At 41.4% G+C, this 24,403-nt stretch overlaps 1 protein-coding gene across 5 annotated transcripts in view; it reads right to left on the reverse strand.

The window, feature by feature from the left end:
* Positions 1 to 24,403, reverse strand: part of IQCK (IQ motif containing K) — a 123,675-nt gene that overhangs the window by 19,125 nt on the left and 80,147 nt on the right. For all 5 annotated transcript variants that reach the window (XM_060648656.3, XM_060648654.3, XM_060648657.3 and 2 more), the window contains one exon: positions 18,721 to 18,832. In XM_060648656.3, coding sequence (XP_060504639.3) covers positions 18,721 to 18,832 — 112 coding nt within the window. The remainder of the gene's footprint in view (positions 1 to 18,720; positions 18,833 to 24,403) is intronic.

The following is a 24,403-nucleotide window of genomic DNA, read 5'->3' on the forward strand; positions in this document are numbered from 1 at the left end:
GGCAGACAAGGTAAACAGGGAAAGTTAGGGAAGAAGCAAACTATTTCCTCAAGGGAAGCAACATTTTTCCTGGCACTATCTGCTGGATAACTTTTCTCATACGAGGATTTTTTTAAATGTTTACTTATTTGAGAGAGAAAGCGAGGAAGCAGGGGAGGGGCAGAGAGAGAGAGAGAAGGAGATAGAGAATCCCAAGCAGGCTCTGAGCTGTCAGTGTAGAGCCCATCTTGGGGCTGGATTCCATGAACTGTGAGATTGTAACCTGAACCAAAATCAAGAGTCGGACACTTAACCAAATGAACCAACTAGGCACTTCTGATGGTTTATTTTTTAGAAGGATTTAATGGAGTTTGACTGAAACTTTTTTACAGAAGATGCAAAAGTACATTTAATATGGCTATTTCCTAGAGCTACCTTGGTTTTGTAGGCCAGAGATATACCACTTTGGCAAATTCAGGTTAAATCTAAGATCAGAGGACCCAAGTTTATCTGCTCTAAGCCAGTGTCTTCCATACTCACAAACTGCCACCTACAATAAATACAACTTAGGGGCACCTGGGTGGCTCAGTCAGTTGAGCATCTGACTCTTGGTTTCTGCCAAGGTCATGATCCCAGGGTCATGGGATCAAGGCGCTGAGCCTGGAACCTACTTGGAATTCTCTCTCTCTCTCCCTCTGCCCCTCTCCCCGACTTGCATGCTCTCTCTTTCTCTCTCTAAAAGAAAAAAAAAAGTTAAAGAAATACAATTTACATGGGGCACCTGGCTGGCTCAGTTGGAAGAGCACGCAACTCTTGATCTCAAGGTCATGAGTTCAAGCCCCATGTTAGGAGTAGAGATTACTTAAATAAATAAATGTTTAAAAAAAGGGAGGGGGGATGCAATTTACATCATTTTTACAGTACACAAAACTTTCACTGATGAAAGATAAGATATAGGAAGAGCATTTCTCTTACTATAAGCAATACACACTAATATCTTCTAGGTCTACTCTTTTGTTTTTTAAATGCAGGTGGCAAACCACTAATTGATTTCACCATCCACAGTGGGAAAATGGCTCCAACATGCTTCAAAAATTGTTTGGTTTACAGTAGTCACTGATCATTACTGAGCACCTAATGTGTATGAGGCATTGAACTAAGCATGTTATATGGATTGTCTCATACAGGTCTCTCAAGGATCCAGTGAGGGGAGTCCTTCTATTATTTCCATTGTACAGATGAAGAAACTAAAGCATAGAGAGGTTCAATAACTTGCTCAAGGTCACACAGCCAGTGACAATCCACAGGTAGGCCTTAGGTCAAGTCTTTTAACTCAAATAACCTCTCAGTTGGACTTTTAAAGGGGTGTTCATCTCATTTTACAGTTAAAAGATGGAAGATGAGAAAGGGTAAGTGCCTTGCTCAAAGACACACAGTTAGGAAGCTTCCAAGCAGGTTTGAAGGTAGATTTGGGGACTCCAAAGCCCGGACTTTTTCTGCTATCATTAGCTGCTCTCTCTGAACAGCTTCAGCTGTCACTTTGAAACCTCTTAAGAGACAAGTCTTTAGATGACATGAAAAGCAAATGAGGGCAACTCCAATGCGCATGGTAACAGGAGGACATTACACAGGACTCAGTTTCTGCTGCCTCCCTCCTACTCGGATGGGACAAAATAAGGCACCTTTCAAACGTTTTTCTATATACCAGAGTGTCATTGGTGACAGTCTTGCTGGGTAACTTTTTCTGATCTCTTGATGCTTTTCTGCATTTTCATCATGAGAATGTATTACTTCGATAAAGGGACAATTTTTAAATCTGTGTAAAAGGAATCAGCCTGCCCTTCTTGACAGCTACCTTCCAGAGCTCTTTACCTTGAAAATTTTCCATGTCCTGGACTAATGAGAGTTGAATCTGGAAATTGGCAAGACACTTCAGCTACTCAGATCCTAAATTTAGATCCTAAGGCGAATACCATGAGTCAACAGGGCTGGACTGGTGCTCACAGAGTGGAGTGGGACAATTAGGTGGGTGGGACCACTGCCCTTTAAACCAGGCTAACAGGCGTAAAGGGACATGAGCTTCTTGCCCTTGGCAGTTTAATCAGAGGTTGGATCCTGATGGATTTTGTATGAAACCAAACACCAAGAGATTTCTCCTGAGCATTTTAACTCCATAAATAACATCTGTACATTGCAGCATAATGAGGTGGGGAAGAGGAAGGACTCTGGAATCAAGCTGCCTGGCTCTGCTACTTCTTTGCTGTTGAGGCTCTGGGTACATTGTTCAACCTCTCTGTGCCCGAGTTTCTTCATCTATAAAATGGACACCACAGTAGTACCTGCTTCACAGGGCTGCTCTGAAGACTGAGTCACTGCTAGGGAAGCACATGGAACAGTGCTTGCCTCATAGTAAGCACACAGTTGATAACCTTTGCTATTATTCTAGAAAACATAAATAATCAAAAAAGGAAAATAATCACCTGCATTTCTATTTTAGAAAAAAACTAAAACAGGCAGTAATCAATCAACCCATCAATCACCAGCATTACTACCACTTAGAAATAATCACTATATAGTGGCATCTGGCTGGCTCAGGTGACGAAGCATGTGACTCTTGATCTCAGCATTGTGAGTTTGAGCCCCACGTTGGGTGTAGAGATTAGTAAAAAAAATAAATAAAGTTTTTAAAAAAGAAATAATCACTAGTAGCATTTTGGGGTTATATTCTAGTAGACTTTTCTTTTTGTGTAAGCATTATGTCTCCCGTTTGTTTGTGTGTTTGTTTGCTTAGAAACAGCTCCATTTACTTGTCCTTGGAGTGTTCACTACGCTAGATAATTTGGGAGGGGGATTATGAAACACAGATCCATTCATTAATCAACAAATATTTCTTGAGCATCTACCATGTGCTGTGTGTTGTTCTAGATGCTGGGGATACAGCAGTGAACAAAACAGGAAGGAAAAAGAAAGCCTCTGCTACTACAGAATTTACACTGCGTGGTTACACGGACAATAAACAAAATAAATCTTTAAAATCCTGGGTGATTCAAAGGAATTAAACACTTGAAAAAATTATTAGTGGCTAAGTTATGTGTATCATATAGTCAAAGAAAATTTAAAAATTTTTTATTTTATTTTTAATTTTTAAAAGTATTTTAATGTTCATGTATTTTTGAGAGGGAGAGAGACAGAGTATAAGCAGGGGAGGGGCACATTGGGAGAGAGGGAGACACAGAATCTGAAGCAGGCTCCAGACTCTGAGCTGTCAGCACAGAGCCCAACGTGGGGTTTGAACTCACAAGCAGTGAGATCATGACCTGAGCTGAAGTTGGATGCTCAACCAACTGAGCCACCCAGGAGCCCCCTCCTCTTAAGATTTTTTAAAGGAACCACTTTGGCTATACCATTTTACATTCCTACCAACTGTGCATGAGGATGCCAATTCTCTACATCCTCACAAACACTTATTATCTTCTGGGGGGCTTTTTGATAGTATTCATCCTATTGGGTGTAAAGTGGTCCGTGCCTTCAATTAAGTTTTTTTTTTGTAGCAGCTTTATTGAAACATAATTCACATACCATACAATCCACCCATTTAAAGCGCATGAAAACTCAATAGTTCAGTATCGTCACAGATGTGTGGAGTCATCACCACAATCGATTTTATACTTCCTCACCCCAAAAATGAAACCCCGTACCCTTTAGCTATTGCCCTCCATTCCCCCAGCTCTAGGCAACCCCTGATCTACTTTCTGTCTCTGCAGATTTGCCTATTCTGGATATTTCATACAAATGAAATCATATAATATGTGGTCTCTTTGGTGTCTGGCTATTTGCACTTTGCATTAACGCTTTCAAGGTTTGTCCATGTTGGGGCAGGCATACATCCTTCAATCCTTTTCAAGGTGTGGACTTCAATTCTGTATTGGGCTCTTTTTGAGCTTTTGGACACCATGAATTCCAGACCTCTCCCTCAGCCTACCAGTCCGTGGACTGGCTGAAAGGAAGGCTGTGAGAACAGCAAGGCAGTATGAAATTGTGGAAAGTTCTAAATTTCCTCAGCTCTGCCACTTATTGGCCTGTGTGACCAAAGGTGAGTGACTTAACCTTTGGGACAGTTTCCTCCCCTGAAAGATAGGGTAATAACAGTATGTATTAATAGAATTTGTCATGAAGATTAATCAGAAATAATATATGTAAGGTGCCCAGCACATAGTAGGCCTTCAATAAATTGAGCTCTCATGAGGACCATGGATCTTTGCAGACAGCCAAGGTTTGGCAGTTAAGGACACAGGCAACACTACCCTCCAGGCCGGGACACCACACAGCAGGAGCAACTTCCCATTGCCTTCCCTTCATTAGCTCCAACTTTCATTCAGAGTCACCCCTGGGTGTGACAGACCCAAATATGGTGATAGGAAAGGCCCTCAGTCTAGGGTATATGCTTCCCATTCTTCTAATATATGATCGAACAAAAATCTCCTTTAAACATCCCTGCTCCTTCCCCACAATCTCTCCTAAATGGCCAAATACGCAATCCATCCTTTCCTCTAACCCACCTCAACATCTAAACCTCCCCAGTTACTCTCTGGCCCTCAGCTATCCCACACTACTCTCCCCAACAAAAGCCTAGAATGTTCACCATCTTTTTGTTCTTGCCCTCAGTGTTGAGACCAACCCCCCAAGCCCATCAATCACCACCAAGACAACCACAAGTTTTCCAAGGTCTACATTTGCTCTGCAATAGGCCTCTTGCCCAGGGGGCAGGCGATTCTATGGCAACACCAGTTGGAATTCTTATTTAGAGAGATTTCCTGGTTTACTCTTTCCATTTTTCAAAGGAGAAAGCAAAGTCCATCTACTTGGTAAATTGCACAGATGGGCCAGGAATTCAGATTCCCTGAATTTTAATCCAAATGAAATTGCATTAGTGAGAAGAGCCTCAAAAGGAAGACTTTGAATCCAAAACCTATCACTGTTGCTGGGACCTTGCAGCTTGTCCACCACGATATTGGGATTTTGCTGATGCGGTTACAACACATTCTCTACTAAGAATAGATCCGTGTAATCACTTTCTCTGGCCTCTAGCCTGATGTATCCTTATAAATTTCTCCCAGGGGTTGCTAATCTGCAGCCAGGATTGAGAACCACTGCTATCAGTAAATTACTTGGAATAAAAATTTTAGGGGTGCCTGGGTGGATCAGTTGGGTAAGCGTTCAGCTTTGGCTCATGTCATGATCTCAAGGTTCATGAATTTGGGCCCCACGTTGGGCTCTGTGCTGACAGCTCAGAACCTGGAGCCTGCCTCTGATTCTGTGTCTCCCTCAATCTCTGTCCCTCCCGCGCTCACACTCGCCCTCTTTCTCTCTCTCAAAAATAAATAAAAAGACATTTAAAAAATTTTATACATATTTCTTGACAGTTTAAAAAAATATTACTAAAACCAGCCACCAGGTATTCACTTTGGACTAGGGGTCTATTTAATAGCATACAATGGTATTTAATCTTACTTAATCCTCACAGGAGCCCTCTGCAACAGGCCCTAATTGTCCCTGTTATAACAGAGGAGCAAACTGTGCCTTAAGAGGATGAGCAACTTGCCCCTGATCTCATTGATGAAAAGGGGCAGGACCCCGGTTCTGTCAGACCCCAAAGCCAATATCCTTTTTTTTTTTTTTTAAATATCTGTTCATTGATTTTGAGAGACAGAAAGAGAGCAAGTAGGGGAGGGGCAGAGAGAGAGGAGAGAGAGAATTCCAAGCTGGGTCTGTGCTCTCAGCGCAGAGTCTGATGCAGGGCTCGTACCCATGAACCATGTGATCATGACCTCAGCCAAAATCAAGAGTTGTATGCTTGACCAACTGAGCCATCTAGATGTTCCCCTCCACCAAAGCAATATTCTTAGTAACAACATGTATTACCCACATATTACTAATCATTTATTGATCTTCTTATTATGAGCCAAGCACTATTCCAGTTCATTTAATCTTCCCAAAACTCTATGGGGTTGTTGCTAATATCAGTATTTCCACTTTATTGCCGTGCCAACTGAGTCAGTGACAGAGATTATGCAACCTGCACAAGGTTATACAGTTGATAAATGGGAAACTTAAGCCAATCTGGTTCTGAGAGATCTCCAGAAGTTGGTAGATTTATCCAAATCCTACAAAAGCACTCTGCATCTATATAACTTCAAAGAAGAATACTGAACAATCAGATGAAGGAATGAAGCTAAGGAGGTTGGAAGCATCCATTTACCTAAACTTAAATTTGGGATCTTGAACTTGTGGGGCAAAGCACTTTAATTTTTATTTACTTATTTATTTTTTAGAGATACTGCAAGTGGGGGAGAGGGGCAGAGGTAGAGAGAAAGAATCTCAAGCAGGCTCCATACTCAGTACAGAGCCCAGTGCAGACCCCGATGCAGGGCTCCATCCCATGACCTTGGACTGTGACCTCAGCCAAAATCAAGAGTCAGATGCTCAATCACTCAATCGACAGAGCCACCCAGGTGCCCCATGGCACCCAGAGCATTTCAAAAAAAAGAAACCCTCTTTGATTTACTTTTTAATTTCAGCAGAACAGTAGGGGATCTTTGAGCATTTCAAAAGAAGGCAGTCCTAGCTATGCAGACGTGTGCACATTTTTAATGAAAAAATATGTACGAAAGTTGATGTCATCCAAACATCTCCACCCACGGGTGAGTCTTAAATTAGAACCGATGAAAGTAATATCGAGGCATGAAGTCCCTAAATTTCTTTTAATCAAATTTTTATTTCTTTTGCAGGTTCAAATGGAGAAGGAATAAAGTTTGAGGAGATATGAGAGAAAAAATTAAGATGTAAGTGACACCTTAGAGTTACTGATATATTTCTTCTTAAAGAGTAAGCGTATTATCAAAGCAATGACTTCATTTAGAATTACTCTCAAGGCAATAATCATTCGCATTTTACAAGCAGGGAAAATGAAACACCAAGATCACATCACCCATCAACAGTTCCAAAGCGGGTTGGTGGCATTAAGTGCAAATGGAAGCAACAATTTTGGATGACAACATGACAATCGCTGTCTAAACGTAGTACATGCAAGTCCTTTGAACCAGCAATTTCATTTCTAGGACTTTATCCTATAGAAATAGTTCTATGAGTAAGCAAGGACAAATCTACAAAAATATCTATGGAAGCATTGTTCACAATATAGGCTGAATATTCATTTATAGGGATTGTTTTTTTTAAAAGCATGGTACAGACTGATTACCATTTTTATGGATCCACAAAAAAATAATGAGATAGATCTAAATATATTGGCACGTGTGATACTGTGATTTATAATAAGAAATATATATTTGCCTTTGTCCCCACTTCTGGCATACAGCTCCTAAAAACCCTTGGAATTTCCCAAGAAAAGCTAAAGGTGTCATTTGTTATGTTGATAAAGTGACTTTTGGATCCAAGTTAGGATGGGGGCTGGTTGCCGGGGAAAACCAACCATGTGATTAGAGGGTTAGAAACTTTCCGTCCCACCGCCCAGGCCTCCAGGGTGGGGTGGGGGGCTGGAGGTTGAATCTGGCACCATTGGCCAATGATTAAATCAATCATGCCTATGTAATGAAGCCTCCATAAAAACCCAAAGGACAGGGTTCAGAGACTTCCAGATGGGGATACCAGAACAATTCCCTGTGCCTTCATGCCAGGCCCTAAGCCCCACGAGGACAGAAGCCTCTCTGTTCAGGACCTCTCTCTCTCTCCCTTTTATCTCTCCATCTGGCTGCTGATTCGTATCCTTTAATGTAACCTCTGTAATAAACCAGTAATCTAGTGGGTAGTTTCCTGAGTTCTGTGAGCTGCACCAGCAAATTAATTGAACCCAAGGAGGGGGTTGTGGGAAGCTCCCGACAGCAGCCGGTCAGTCAGAAGAGCAGGTAACAACCTGGATTTGGGATTGTCTGCGGTGGGGACAGTCCTGTGGGTCTGAGCCCTTAACCTGTGAGAACGGATGCTACCTCTGGGTAGACAAGTATCAGAATTGAGTTGAATTCTCCAACCTAGCTGGTGTCAGAGAATTATTTGATGATGTAGAAAAACCCCTCGCTACACAATGAAATTTTTATTAAAACTTTTAGCATGAAAAGATGTCTATGATATACTGCCAAGTGAAAGAAAAAGCACATTGCACTACAGCATTTATAATATGTTTCCATGTTTATAAATATATATGTGCATATATTTATACGTAGATAGATGAAGAAACCCTATGGGTAGACACCCTCAATAGTAACTGCCTCTGGAAAATAAGCCATTGATTATTTTAACATATATCATTGTTAGGTGATCAATTATGTTTATTAGTTACAAAGGGCTACAGCTAATGCCAGAACCCACCTCCTGGGTCACAGGCTCGTGTTCTCTGTACCCGGGTATCCTCTTTGGTGGCGAAGCCCTTCCCTGCTCCTCATCTATGGATGGGCAGGATATTTGGAAGGAGGGAGAAAAGAACATCCTCATCCCTATCCACTTACCCCTGGCTTCCTAAAACATGCTGACAGATCCTGCAGCCTCTGGACAAGGGACTCAGCATCCCCTCTCTCCACACCTCCCTATCCAGTGGCCTGTGGCTATTTCAGTGTTAGCGGGCAGGGTGGGAGGCATGGCCAGATGCTGCCCACTGCCCAGCCTGGGGGTCCTGGTACCCTGTTGGGAAGCTCTGCACTGGGCCAACATGCCCAGTTAAGGTAACTGGACAACATGGCATGAAATGGCCCTAGGATCCCCGGCATCAGGCAGATCTGGGTTCAAATCCCTGGTTGGGCCCTACTGGCAGTGTGGCCTTGTGTGAGTCATGTTCTCCCGGCCCTGGTTTCCTCATCTGTACAATGGAGATAATGTCCTCTGTGTGGCAGAGCAGGTGTGAGGACTACATGGCAACAAAAGGTGCTTAGCGTGGTGCCTGGCACATGGTATGTGCCCAATAACCTACAGCTACTACTTAGTTTCAGACATTCTCTGCTCTAAAACTAAGTTCCAGGGGTATCCTAAGGTCATAAGCATGTGGTGTGGCCAAGATGAGATGCTTAAGACTGTCCTTAAAACCCAATCCTAATATAGTTAAGGTTTGTCATTACAATCTAAACTTAAAATACTAGATTAAAAGTCAGAAAAAAAAAAAAAAACTTATCTGGTCCCTACCCACCTCCCACCCCTCTCAGGCTTTGTTTTTTTCCTAGTGCCCTCTTTTTTTTTTTTTTTTTTTTTTTTAATGTTTGTTTTTCAGAGGCGGGGAGGGCAGAGAAAGAGGGCGACAGAGGATCCGAAGTGGGCTCTGCACTGACAGCAAGCAATGAGGGACTCAAACTCACAAACTGCAAGATCATGACCTGAGCCAAAGTCAGACGCTCAAAGGACTGAGCCACCCAAGTGCCCTTCCCAGTGTCCTCTTAATGAAAGGAAAACTTCAGTTCCAGGAATAACTGTGCTTCTAAGAACCTTCTTAATCTTAAAGACACAATAAACAATATAATGATCCTATTTCCTTCATTGTTGTGGCTTCTAGGAAGCTCAGAACCATAGTTCTATTTATTTAGGAACATTTTTGAGGTTATTATTCACATTGCATAATGTATGAGGGAAGGGCCCAGTGTTTCCTGAACAAATAGCTTGTCTTTTTTCTTATAGACACTATGAACTATTTAACAGATCCTATTTTCCTCTTTGCTTTGTCTCTAAGAAATCTCTAGGAAGTATAGGACTTAGAGTATTTTGTTTACTGCATTTTGTGGCTTAACTTTTTCTCTCCTTTTAATTTTTCCCCAACCCAATTACCACATTTGGTAACACCATACCTAAAAATGTTATATTACAAGTTTCTGTAAGCTACTGAAAATGGCTCTTGGAATGAGGTAGGGAATAAACAGGTAAGCAAAGAAAAGTAAATAATCTGTTTCCTTTGACAGGTCAACCTCCTCCAACATTTTCTTTAAAATATCAACAAGAAGTGATAAAGTCATTTAAAGAATACTTAGATGGGGCACCTGTGTGGCTCCGTTGGTTAAGCGTCCGACTTCAGTTCAGGTCATGCTCTCACAATTTGTGAGTTCAAGCCCCGCATCGGGCTCTGTGCTGACGGTTCAAAGCCTGGAGTCTGTTTGCGATTCATGTCTCCCTCTCTCTCTGCCCCTCCCCCACTCATACTCTGACTCTCTCTCAAAATAAATAAACATAAGAAAAAAATTAAAGAATACTTACATATATATAAAGAATACACACACAAATATAATCTGATGTTTCATACACATATATGTAAATATATGTAAATACACCCCCCAACACACACACACACACACACACACTGTAACCTGATGTTATAGGAACAATTTCTATGGCTTCTTTCTTCCTACATCCTAGATTTCCAAATAAAATATCACCATTCAACTACAAAGCACATTTGAAAACAATTACTGAGTATATACAAAGCTAAAAATACACTATTAATTGAGAAGGGATTTTTGACCACATCTCAAAAATGACTTAGGCATCTTGTTTGGAATTATATTGGCTGCAATTCTTGTCACACACATTTAAAAATAATTCCTGCAACTGTCCCAGTGGATAGAGACTTAAGGATAACTTCACACCATTTCTGTCCTAGAAGAAAATCCTGTTTGGGAGGGCCTCTGACTCAGTGTAACATGAGATGAGCTATATATGACCACAACTCTACCCTGACAGCGGACACTATTCTCCCTCAGACCTCCTGTCTGCATCAAGGTTGCTCCAAGAAATGAACTTGGCAAAATTTATTCATACTATAAATACCAGAACATAATATGGATAATATGGCATGCACTCAAAAAATATATTACATATGTTTATTGGATTTGTACATAGATCAGTTTGTGCATTTTTTAGATAAAGTTGAAGAACTGTTTTTATTTGCAGTCATTCCATTTTTTTTTCTTTACTGCAAGTCTAAAGGAGAACTAGCATGTGTCTAACATAAATTGCTTCATCAGAGGTCTTGGGGTCTAATGATAGTGTCACCTTGGTTGGGGGGATTTATTATCCAAACTGCCACACTACCCTAATTCATAAGGTTTAAAACAGGATGTAACTCTATACTGCCTGAGTGTAAGGAATGATTCAGCTTGGGGAGTCTGGGTGGCTCAGTCGGTTAAGCGTCAGACTTCGTCTTGGGTCATGATCTCATGGCTCGTTGGTTCGAGTCCCACATCCGGCTCTGTGCTGATAGCTTGGAGTCTGGAGCCTGCTTCAGATTCTGTGTCTCCCTCTCTCTCTGCCCCTTCCCTACTTGCACTCTGTCTCTCTCTCTCTCAAAAAAAAAAAAAAAAAAAACAAAAACAAAACATTAAAAAAAAATTAAAACAAACAAAAAGAAACGATTCCACTCAGGGACACCTGGAGGAAACAAGGAGTTCTACTTCCCCTGGTGAGCAGTCTGTGTGCTGCTCCTAGCAATTCAGCCCTGACTTAGAGGCTTCAGTCAACACAAACAGCAGGAACCCAAAGCCCAGAAAGTCCAGGTCATGAGAAATAAGATAAGCAGGATGTCACGTTCAGGAGGATTCCTGAGGGAATTTGGCTCTGACAGTAGAATCCAAGGGAGCATCTTAACTCTCTGTGTCTTTCCTCAGATATGTGTTAGAAAAGTGGACAGAAAAAGGGAACACTTGGGCCCCGGCCCTAGGCCCTCCTTTGGCAGTGTGCCCTTGGACAAGTCTCTCAACTTTCTTGGGCGTCTACTAATTCGTTTGTAAAATGAAGCCCAGAGCTCTTTCCACCCTGTATGTGTAGACTGCATGCTCTATGCCAGGCTCTGTGCTAGGTTGGAGGCACCATGAGTAAGAGAAAGAGTCCCCTCCAGGGAACCCTATGGCACTTAGAGTCTAGTGGAGTAAACCAACAGAATTGTTTAAAAGCACACAGATATTTTAATTATACTAAAATTGTGACAGTAACCAGCCTTTATGGGAATGATGTGCCAGCACTTATTCTAAAAATCAAGTCCTGTAACCTTTTAACAGCCATATGAGACAGGTACTGTCATTAGTCCCATTTTGTACATGGGAAAACTGAGGCTTAAGGAAGTTAACTAGATCAGGATCACACAGAGAAAAGTAAAAGGACTCTCTGAACAGGTCTGGCCAATTCCAAAAGCCAGTCCTTTACCCATTGCACTGTACTGACTTCCTTCTTAGCTAACCACAGTTCTGGAGACAGCGTTTAGAACTGGCTTTTTTTTTTTTTTTTTTACCTAAGCGCCATTTCACAGTCTAATTGTAAGCGGAAATTTTACCCATGAATTCCCACTGGAGCATTTACTGAACCCCATCTTGCCTGGAAAGGACTGCTCCTTCTGGAGCCCTGGAAAGGCCACAAGGGACACGAGCAGCAGGTGGCTGAGATGCGCGGGTGGTGGTGATGCTAATGCTTTCACTCTGCCCCTCCACTGCTGGCTGGATTACACACATCAAATCCCGTCTGCTCTCCCTGCTACACAGCAAGCTAAATCAATCTGTCAACCAACAGCAAATCAACTCAAAAGAATAAGAAACAACAGAACTAAATAGGCACGCTGCACTTTCCTTGACCTTTAAACTGATTACAGCCTTGATTGTCTTCCAATTTTGAAGTGAAATGAAACGGCAGTTGTGCACAGAAGAGAGGCCTGGGCTGGTCCTGCCAGTTTACAGCTCAAGCTGCTTCTTAGCAAGGGTTAAATGGTAGCAAGTCTTTAAAATCGCCAATTTGATGAGCTCTTACTCTGCACCAGGCACTGTCTGTATGCTGGCTCATTTAAGCCTCAGGACTCTACCCATTCATTCATTTATTCACTCACTCATTCAACCAATACTTATTTGGTACTCACTTTATGCCAGGTGCTGTACTAGGTTAGGTCTTTGTCCTCATGAAGCTTATACTTTAACAAGGAAGACAGGTAACTGCCAAGTAAACAAATAACAGATGGACTTCTCTTCCCCGGGGCTCAGGGCATGCAGGCTTAGAGGACTCCACATTTTTAAATTATTACTTTAGAGAGAGACAGAGAGAGAGAGAGAGCAAGCTGAGGAGAGGGGGCAGAGGGAGGGGGGAGAGAGAGAGAGAGAGAGAGAGAGAGAGAGAGAGAGAGAAAGAGAATCTCAAGCAGGTTCCACTGTAGGTGCTGAGCCCGATGTGGGGCTTGATCCCACAACCCTGGGATCATGACCTGAGTGGAAATCAAGAGTCGGACACCCAACCAACTAAGCCACCCAGGTGCCCTGAGGACTCCCCATTAAAATTTTTTTAACGTTTATTTAATTTTGAGAGAGAGTCACAAAGCAGGAGTTGGGGAGGAGCAGAGAGAGAGGGAGACACAGAATCTGAAGCGGGGTGCAGGCTCTGAGCTGTCAGCACAGAGCCCGATGTGGGGCTTGAACCCACGAACCGTGACATCATGACCTGAGCCTAAGTTGGCTGCTTAACCAACTGAGCCACTCAGGCGCCCCGAAGTCTCCCCATTTTAAAGAGAACACGAAACAACTGCAGATCCAGTGCCTCCTTAGAGTATCAACTCTGGCTGACCATTAGAACTGGGAAACTTAGCATTAACATGCACGCCTGGGGGCTCATCCCAAAACCATCGGATGAGAACCTGTGGAGGTGAGGCACTGGAATTTTTTTAACTGATAATTTTGAAATAATTTTGAATTTACAGAAAAGTGGCTATCATCATCCAAAGAACCCCCAGGCTCACCAGTTGTGTATACTTTGCCATACTTATATTACCATTTTCTCTCTATGTATGCATACATATACATGCATGTTACACATTCTTTTTTTTCTGAATCATTTGAGGTTAAGCTACATACCATATCCACTGATCGTTAAAGTCTTCAGCATGTGTCTTAAGAATGAAGAGGCTTCTTACATAGCCCAAGAACATTGTTCAAAATGAGGAACTTTGATAGTGCCATGTATTTATTTAAATAAAGACTATATTCAAAGTTTGCTAATTGTCTCAATAATGTCTTTCATAGAATTTTTTCCCATACAGGAGCCAATCTAAGATCATGTGCTGTGTTTAGCTGTCATGCCTCCTTGTTCCTTCCTTGGCCTTTCTTGACACTGGCATTTTTTAAGAATCTGAATCAGTTATTCTGGTGTGTCCTTCCTTTTAGGTTTGTCCAATGTTTCCCCATGATTAGATTCAAGTTATGCATTTTGACAGGGATAGTGCATAAGCATATATGTCGTGGGTCCTTGGTACATCATACCAGGAGGCACGTTATATCAGCTTGTCCCAATATTGGTGATATTAATTCTCAACACTTGGTGAAGGTGGGTCTGCCAGGTTTCTCTAATGCCACGTTAGCATTTTCCCCTTTGTTTAATGACTAATTTGCAGAGGGATATTTTGGAATTCTAAATATCATATTCCTCATCAAACTTTCACACAATGGTTTTAGCAAGTACTGATGATTTTTGCCTGAGATAATTATTTACTAATATGGTTACAAGATGGTGACTTTTTAATTTCATTAGACTTTCTTGTTTTTAAGTTTATTTATTTATTTTGAGGGGGGGGTACAGAGAGAGGGAGAGAGAGAATCCCAAGCAGGCTCTGTGATGTCAGCACAGAGCCTGATGTGGAGCTTGAACTCACCAATTGTGAGATCATGACCTACACTGAAGTGGGATGCTTAACCAACTGAGCCACCCATGCGCCCCTAATTTCATTATACTTTCTCTGTGTATTAGTTGGTATTCTAATGTAAGGAAAAGCTTCCTCATCTCCCTCATTTGTCAAGGAGTTATAATTCATTACTGTCCTATTAATTTTGACACTTAACTGTCCCAGATTTGCTCAGTGAGACTCCCATCAAGCTATAGCCTATATTCTTCTCCCATGTCCCCATCTTTATTTTCTGGCATAAGATGTTCTAGGCTGATCTACTTTCCTTGCCCCAGGCTTGTGATCAGCCATTTTTCCAAGAAACTTTTTTTTTTAAGTTTATTTATTTTGAGAGACAGAGAAAGCACCAGCAGGGGAGGGGCAGAGAGAGACGGAGAGAGAGAGAATCCCGAGCAGGCTCTCCACTGTCAGTCTCGGGGCTCAAACTCACAAACTGTGAGATCGTGACCTGAGCCGAAACCAAGGGTCTGACACTTAATCGACCGAGCCACCTAGGCATCCCCATTTCTCCAAGAAACTTAATTCTGTTTAGAGTAAAGTGTACTTAGAAACCAATATCTGGACACTAAGAATGCTCATTACTTCTAGGATTTTCTGTCAATGGCACTGGTATTTTTAGAAAGCTCCCAAGGTGATTCAAACGTGCAGCCAGTATTGAGAACCATTGTCTATGAAGAAGGCGCCCAACCACCACCTAAGTAGATGGCTCTGGGAAGGGAAGGGAGAGAAGATATTTAGGAGCTGTGGAGTAGTGGACCAATGCAGTATATCTCAAAGCATGGGTAAAGACACATTAGTGGGCCATATAATTCATTTAGTTGGTCATGTCTAACATTAAAAAAAATAAAAATAAAAAACAAAACCTCAATAGAACAGGAGGGCATGTACTAGATTATAATATAAAGCTATTTCTTACTGAGTCACAGTCCAAAAAGATTGAGAATTGCTGGTCTAAAAAGTGCTGGGCTTTTTTTCTCCTCTGCTAGATAAGAGTGGGTGCTTCCCCCAAGCCAAACCCTAATCCAGGGAAGGGAAGAGCCAAGAGAACACCTCAAAAAGGTTGAGGGTGGGGTGCCTGGGTGGCTCAGTCGGTTAAGCGTCTCACATCAGCTCAGGTCAGGATCTTGTGGTTCATGAGTTTGAGCTCTGCATCAGACTCTGTGCTGACAGCTCAGAGCCTTGAGCCTGCTTCGGATTCTGTGACTCCCTCTCTCTTCCCCTCTCCTGCCCACACTCTGTCTCTCTCTCACTCTCTCAAAAATAAATAAAATATTATTATTTTTTTTTAAATTGAGGGTATCTCAGTATTTACTTGAACATTTGCTTTAAGGGCAGATTGACATACAGATCATCCCCCTTGCCTGTCTGAGAAGGTTCAGTGTGACCTGGGTAGACACACTGGGGCAGAGAGAAGGAGGACCATGGAGAGGTCTGCATGTCCACCCATGAGAGTGAGTCAGGTGGACACTGGGAGGCAAGTTGAACTATCTTCCTGATGCCTCAACCAAGAGGGCTGGCCACTAGGTAAGGAGATCCCCAACAGCAAAAGGCTGGGAGTGGACTGGCAGAGGTGAGATCTGGGGTGGTGGTGGAAGAGGCAGAGACGGATCCAGATCCCCACAGGGGTGTTCTGCCACCTGTTGTTTCCCCCCAGGAAGAACGCATATGAAATACAGGAGTCAGAGAGTCAGCATGGAGATGCCTGCCCAAAGGACACAAATGGTAGCCTTAGCCGGAGAAGCAGTGGCAGCCAAAAGAGGATCACAACAGACAGTGATCTGTATCTCCCTCCTTCCCACCCGTCCCACTAGAGGAGAAAGGGATTCTGACAAGAAAAGTGTGGAAGTGTGAAAGATCTAATAGTTCTTTCCCCTACTCCCACCCCCACTGATGAAGGGCGGAGGGGGGTGGGTAAGATTTAAATGGGATGTGAGATTGAAATTTAAACTAGACTGGGCTTTCTGAAATTACAGCATACAGAAAAAGACATGGAATCCACCCAATATGCCATGAAGGGACTGGAAAGACAGATTCAAGAAGGCAGGATTGAAGACAGTTTCTGGGGAGAAGAGAAAGCTTTTGTTTAGACCCCACCATGTTGAGAGTGTTCAATAAATACTATTTCAAGGAGGCCTGGAAGATGAGAAGCAGCTGAGGATGGGTTACCTGGCAGAAAAAAAAAAAAAGAAAGAAAGTACAGTGTCCTCTGGGTGAGGGAGGTATTGGCATATGGAAAGGACGGAAAAGTCTGGAGGGACTATAGCCTAGTGACAGGGGACAGGCTGGATGGGGAGTTGAGTTGAGAGGACTCAAAATATGGATGGCCTGTAGCCTGCTGAGGGGAGTAGGGTTATTTTTTCATAAATGGTAAAGTATTATGTATTTATTTAAAAGATTCCAGGGTGCCTGGGTGGCTCAGTCGGTTGAGCAGCCAACTTCAGCTCGGGTCATGATCTCGCGGTCCGTGAGTTCGAGCCCCGCGTCGGGCTCTGTGCTGGCAGCTCGGGGCCTGGAGCCTGTTTCGGATTCTGTGTCTCCCTCTCTCTGACCCTCCCCTGTTCATGCTCTGTCTCTCCCTGTCTCAAAAATAAATAAAACGTTAAAAAAAAAAATTTAAAAAAAAAAAAATAAAAGGTTCCAGGGGCGTCTAGATGGCTCAGTCAATTGAGCATCTGACTCTTGATTTTGGCTCAGATCGTGATCACAGGGTCATGGGATTGAGCCCCACATTCAGCTCCATGGTGAGCATGGAGCCTGCTTGGGATTCTTTCTCTCTCACTATCCCTCCCTCTGCCTCTCTCCCTAGCTCATGCTCTCTCTCTCTCTGTCTAAAATAAAAAAAAATTTTTTTAAAGATTCCAACAGTGCACCTCTCCCTACCTCATACAAATCCTAAAGGTATCATGTATCATTAATGTATTCTTCCAGGCTGTTTAGACGTCTCCGTGTTTCCATGTATATATTTTTAATATATGGATGAAAACTTACGGTTCTGCTATTTTTTCCACTTGATTATATATCACAAATCTCCTTCCATATTGTTGGTTGAATAAATGATACTAAATCCATACCATGCACCTGTTAAACTTCATGATGCTGCTCTTAATTGTTGACCAGAATGATGTTCTGAATATGTTCAGTGACAGATTGTAACGATGTAAAATCCTATTTTTAACAAAATATCTATAGACACTCATTTGTACCTGTTTGTACCAGAAAAAGTACAGCAGGATATACACCAAAATATTAACAGTGGTGGGATTTCTGTTTTTTTCCCTTTTTTGGCTGTTGTTTTTCTTTTTTACTTTCTTTAAAATAAAAAATATATATATAATGTATAATAAAAATAATAAAAAATAAAAAAATATTTTGATAAAAATACATTAAGTCAATTCTAGACCCACATGGGGCTTGCACTCAACCTCAACCGAGATTAAGAGTCGCAGACTTTACTGACTGGGCCAGCCAGGTGCTCCTTGGTTGTTGTTTTTCTAATTTTCCTATCGTAAATAAATAGTAAATTAAAGTTTTATAACAAAAAATGTGGAAAGTAAATAGGACGAAATGGTGCTGCTATTCTTTGTTCTTTGTGTGTGTGTGTGTGTGTGTGTGTGTGTGTGTGCGTGCGCACAAATGTGTGTGTGTGTGTTTAATTTCTCACAAAAGGGGAGAGAACAAGCATAAAGCATCATTTCAGTTCAGACACACAATCAACAACTTAAAAAAAAAAAACCACCCGTCACACTGATGGACACTGTATTTCCAAAATGAGGGGTTATCCTTGATGTCTTATAGCTTGAACAAAAAAGACATGCAGACACAAGATGACCCTGAATTTGTCCCTGAGTGAGGCAAATAGCCATATAAATTATATCACATCACCTCTGGCATTCTAGAGCAGAATCTTAATATGCAGCCACTTCCCCCCCACACAGACTGAGTTCCCTGCAGACACAAGGACCCCGTAAGAACCCAGAGGGCTTCTTTCTGAGCCTGGGCTAAGACTCAGGCTTTTCCTAAATAAACTAAGGACTGTGAATCAAACAACTAACCTTTCTGTTCTTGTTTGGCCCAGAAAATCTTGACTCGCTGGTGAATGTGGTTGTCTTCACGCAGTTTCTTCTGCCACTGACGCAATTCTTGAATCTCAGGATCACACCGAACCTGGAAAATGCCCACAAAGCTTTAGTTTCTTTCCTACAACTTCTATACATTAGCTTGTTAACTCTGCATGGAAAATCCTTTACAAACCAACTGGATATGCTTTAGGTTCTAAGTGAATCAGTGTTTTAAAGGATTTATCTAAACTCCTACAGCTTATGTAGTATTTGAGTGTAAATAACGTTGTGTGAAGATTTGCTATACTAATGGTAGGTTGAGAACATTCTAGATCTGTGCTCTTCAGCAGAAATACAAAGTAGCCTCATGTGAAATTTTACATTTCTTTGCAGTTCCATTTTAAAAAGTAAAAATAAGTTAGTGAGATTATTTTTAAGAACATATTTTATTTTGGGGCATCTGGGTGGCTCAGGTTAAGTGTCCAACTCTTGATTTCAGCTCAGGTCATAATCTCACCATTCGTGGGTTCGAGCCCCATGTTGGGCTCTGCGCTGACAGTGGCAGAGCCTGCTTGGGATTCTCTCTCTCTATCTGCCTCTCCCCGACTCGCACTCCCTGTCTCTCCCAAAATAAATAAACTTAAAAAAAGAATATATTTTATTTAACCTCAAAGATCTAAAATATTATTTCAACATGTAATCAATACAAAAATTATTTATGAAATATTTTACTCTCCGTTTTCCATACAGTCTTCAACATCTAGTGTGTATTTTACAGTGACATCACAGCCCAATGTGGGCTAAACACATTCCAAGTGCTCAATAATCACACACAACTGGTGGCCAGTATATCGGTTCTAGAGGAATCACAGTCAATGTATTAGTTTAATACCAATTGACTAAGCGTCTACTGCATACTGGGCTTTGTGCTATACCTTGGCAATAAACAGATTACTGATGATAATTTTAATTAAGTTTTAATTTTATTATTCTGTAGCTCATATTCATTGAGCACTTAGGTCCCAGGCATTGTTTAAGTCTTTTACAAGATGTAACCATCAAAACAACCCAATGAGGCAAGAATGATTACGCCCATTTTACGGATGAGGAAACTCAGTTGAAGCAGCTTGCTGAGTCACAGATCTAGGAAATGGTTTTGAGATTTCCAGCTGCTCTTGAGGGGCTGAGAATCTAGTAGGAGACATAGAGTACAGGAATAAGATCACCAAGGTGTGGTAAGAATAAGGATATCAGTGAGTACAAGGGAATACAGAAGGGGAACTGAGCTCAGCCTGGAGCAGTCAGGAAACAGGTCATGGAGGAGATGACTCCTGGAGTGAGTTTTGAAGCATAAACTAGAGTTAGTCATGGAGAGAGAGTGGGTAGAGTGTCATGGTGGTCCAGTTCTGCCTTACTGTGATCATGTCACAAAGCCAGGGCCCACCCTCCTGCTTTTTCAAACAAACACTGGATCTTGAAACTTCCTGCTCTGGTCATTGGGATATAGGCTTCCTGGATGAGTTTCCAAAGGGTCCTGTTGTCCTCTAGAAGCCTCACATGGCTTTTTATAACTAGGAACCTTAGAGAGCAATGTTGGGGTCAGGATGATCTCAGTCCCTTCCCTTCCAGAAAGATCCTTGGTTCTTTATGCAGACTGATCCCATGCACATCAGAGAGCTACTCACCAAGAGGCATTTGGAGAAATGGCCTTAACAAACTCAAGAAAAATAAAGTCCTTCCTATCACTTCATTTCTCAGAGCATGGGGTGCCTTAGTTATCTTAAGAAAACTACTCAAGTGATTTTTTTTTCCCAAGATAAAAAAGACTGTTTTTTTCTGAACTTCTAAATGGCAGCTACTCTTGTTTAAAGAAAAAGAAAATATACAAATTATCTATAAATGTGTATTTTTAAAAAAAAATTTTTTTTTAACGTTTATTTATTTTTGAGACAGAGAGAGACAGAGCATGAATGGGGGAGGGTCAGAGAGAGGGAGACACAGAATCCGAAACAGGCTCCAGGCTCTGAGCTGTCAGCACAGAGCCCGACGCGGGGCTCGAACTCACAGACCGCAAGATCATGACCTGAGCCGAAGTCGGCCGCTTAACTGACTGAGCCACCCAGGCGCCCCTCCCCAAATCTTTTAAATTACAAACCAATGTTTTTAGTGTTTCCTAAAGTCTTATGTTCAAAAGATTAGGTACCTTCAACATCTCTGTTCTGTAGGCTAAGCAAACTCAAACCCTCATGGGTAGCTAAAAAGGAGGTTATCCACATCTTTTCCAGGAACTTCTGTTTATCTGGATCCAAGCACGCAGAAACCCCCACATTTCTGCACCATGACAACTAATACGCATAATGCTAATAAAGATGAAAGATCTTCTGAACCACTAAAAAAAGGTTAACACTAATTATAATCAGCAAGTTGACTACATTTTATTGTAGTCACATTCTTTCTGTATAACTGATGTATTTGTATAGTTTGGAAGAAGTCAGAGAGTGTGGGTTCCTCTAGGAAGGAAGTAAAATGGGGGAGGGAGCTTTAGCTTTTTACTCCATATTTTTCTGGATTGGACTGTTGGGGATGTTTACAAAGAGCATATATTGTTTTAGAAATACAAGTGTTTAAATTTTAAATTAACAGGCTGCTGAGAGGCAAACAAGAGTTCTTTAACTTAAGAATAACTGATGAATTTCCCTGACAATCCCCTGAACTCTCAATTACCTTAATATTTAACAAACAGAAACACCATTTCCTTCATCATTCCAGAAGGCTACAGATGTTCTCAGGATTCTGCTGACCAGTTTAGGGTGATTTTCCTCTGTCTGGCCAGAGACCCTTGATGTTTTTCTTGATTCCCTTCATTTGGAAAGCAAGGACTGCTATTTACTAAAGTGGAGCATGGCAGCCTTGTTAGTTAACTTCTCATTACCAGGAAAGCCTGGATCCCCAGAGAAGGCTTTTGTGAGCCCTGGGGAAAGCATGCACCCATTGAACAGGGCTAATCCGGTCATTATAGTCATGATTACGGAATCAATTTAAATGGCAGTGGCTGTGCCAATCAGCAAATACCGTAGAGTGCAGTGTAATGTTTAACACATCAACAGTTTCATTGATTTAAAAAAAAGAAGTCTCCTTTACGAGTGGCTTCCTACTTTTACTTGTTTAAATTACCCCATGGAGTCCATCTGCTCTTCCAAGATACGCACACCGAGTAATACACACATTATTGTGTACTTGACTTTGGGTAAGCCAAGAAAGAAAACTCCATTAAGTGGATGTGAATTTTTTAAAAAAATGCCCGTGAACCAATCAAATTCTCCTAATTATCTATTACTCTGATGAAAGCCAAAACAGGACACCATATTGGTTAAGAAATCCAACTCTCTATCGGAAAGACTGAAGTTGAATCTCAGCTCTGCAAATGACAAGCTGAGGAACCTATGAGCAAGTTATTTAAACTGTCTGAGCCTCGATTTCCTCTCCTGTAAAATGGAGAAAGTATACATATTTCCTTCATTGCACTGGTGTGAAAACAAGATGAGATATTGTCTGGTCCATAGTAAGCCCTCCCTGTTTTAGCAATTTCTTACATCAACTAATAAAGTAGTAAGAATAATCTGAGTTCAGCTCTGGGGTTGCATCCTACAACCGCTGGTAGGACATGGAGCCAACTGGCTGAAGAGCCAGTGATTCATAAAATTGGAAGTGAGGTCTCTTCCCAAGGGCTTACAGTTTATTGAATACATAAATGATCTTACAATTATATAACTGTAGGCATTACTCAACCAGTAGAGAGATATCAGGGCCGTAGGATGGTGACTGCAGCCAGGGAAGAAGAGAGGGGCCCTATGGCTGGGACTTGGAAATTACCCTTAATACTTCTGAATTCCTCTTAGCTCAGTTGTTTTCTTTGCTTCTTGGCAAAACAGACAATAACATAGCAACGCCTATTTTCTCTGGAGGATTCCTTGGGGTTTTTCTAGTTGCTTTGGAGGAAGAAACTTTCAGTATAGTACAGTTCCTGGAAAGATGCTGGAGAAACAACACAACAGTCAGCACTTCAGTCGTGCTGGCAAGAGTCAGCCTCCAACTGGGTGTGAGACACCTCAGAAGGTCCTTACCACATCCTTGCCATGACTTGATGTACTAACGATAATACTGAAGGATTTTATACCCGGGAAAAGTGGATTTCAACAAGAAGGAAATACATATTTGCAAATTCTCTTGCAAATACCTAATGAAATATTCACAGTTTCCAACTCTCTCATACGTTCCAATTTCTCTCTGCAGGTAAGATTCATTTCTTCATTTCTTCTTTATTTCTTCTCAGATCTTTGGCAAAATGAAACAAAAGTTGGTTTCTCATTCTGGTAGTTACGAGTGTTCCATATTGTTTTTAGGAACAAATTATAAAAACCTGTAGATATAACATATTTCCTGGTATTGTGGAAGTGTCCCAGACATTCATCTGTACTAAGATAGTATGCCTCTTAGAAGTTGCTGGGGGCTTTCAGGGAGGAGCAGAAATGTGTTCTAGAGAAATATATACTTTTTTAATTTTTTAAGAGAGAGAGTGTGCAAGCAGGGGAGGGGGCAGAGGAAGAAAGAGAGAGACAGAGAGAGAGAGAGAGAGAGAGAGAGAATCTTAAGCAGGTTCCACACTAAGTGTGGAGCCTGATGTGGAGCTCAATCCCACAACCCTGGGATCTTGACCAGAGCCAAAATCAAGAGTTGGGCACTCAACCTACTGAGCCAACCAGGCGCTCCTAGAAAAATATTTTTTAAACAGTGGGTTCAGCACTTTAGCGAGTAGTAAATTCACTTTAGTGGGTTGTGAATAACATTTTAAAAAGTCTAATCCAATAGAAAATACCAGATATTCTCTTATCATTAAGGACCCACTTTATCTCTGAAAATGTTTTTTTCTTTCAAAGTCTATTTTATCTGATGTTAAGAATGCAAGATCACTTTCCTTTTGGTTGGTATTTGTGCCGTATATTCTGGGTCTTTCAACTATTCTGGGTCATTTTGTGTTACCTGTACCTCTAGCATAGAGGCAGATTTCTTTTTAATCCAATCTGAAAAATCAGAGTTTATTCTATTTACACTTATTGTGATCAGTAATATTTTATTAATCTAATTCACCAAATATTTTTATTTATCATGCTTTTACGTTTTTTTTTCCTTTCCTGCTTTCTATTGCATTGGATTTTCTTTTTTTTTTCTTTTAAGATTTTATTTTTTTAAGTAATCTCTACACCTAACATGGGGCTGGAACCTACAAACCCGAGATCAAGAGCCGCACACTCTACCACTGAGCCAGCCAGGCACACCTGAATTAGATTTTTGTATTCCATTTTTCCCCTTCCACTGATTTGTTAGTTCATATTATATATTTTTTGAATATGTCATTATAATGTAATAAGCAACTTAAAGTAAAAAATGAGTCTGTCCAACCTCCCCTGAAGCACTTACGGGACTTTAGAAGACTTTAACGTCCCACTCTCATCTCTCATGACTGTTGTCCAGTATTTTAGTTTCCCCTCATTTATTCCCCCACTGGTGTGTGTATATGTGTGTGTTGTGTGTATATATGTATACATATGTGTATATATGTATATATGCACATGCAGTATATGTACATAAGTGTACGTATGTGTGTGTGTGTGTGTAT

The sequence above is a fragment of the Panthera onca genome, chromosome E3 (assembly GCF_046562875.1).
Source record: "Panthera onca isolate mPanOnc1 chromosome E3, mPanOnc1 haplotype 2, whole genome shotgun sequence".
Classification (NCBI taxonomy): Eukaryota; Metazoa; Chordata; class Mammalia; order Carnivora; family Felidae; genus Panthera; species Panthera onca.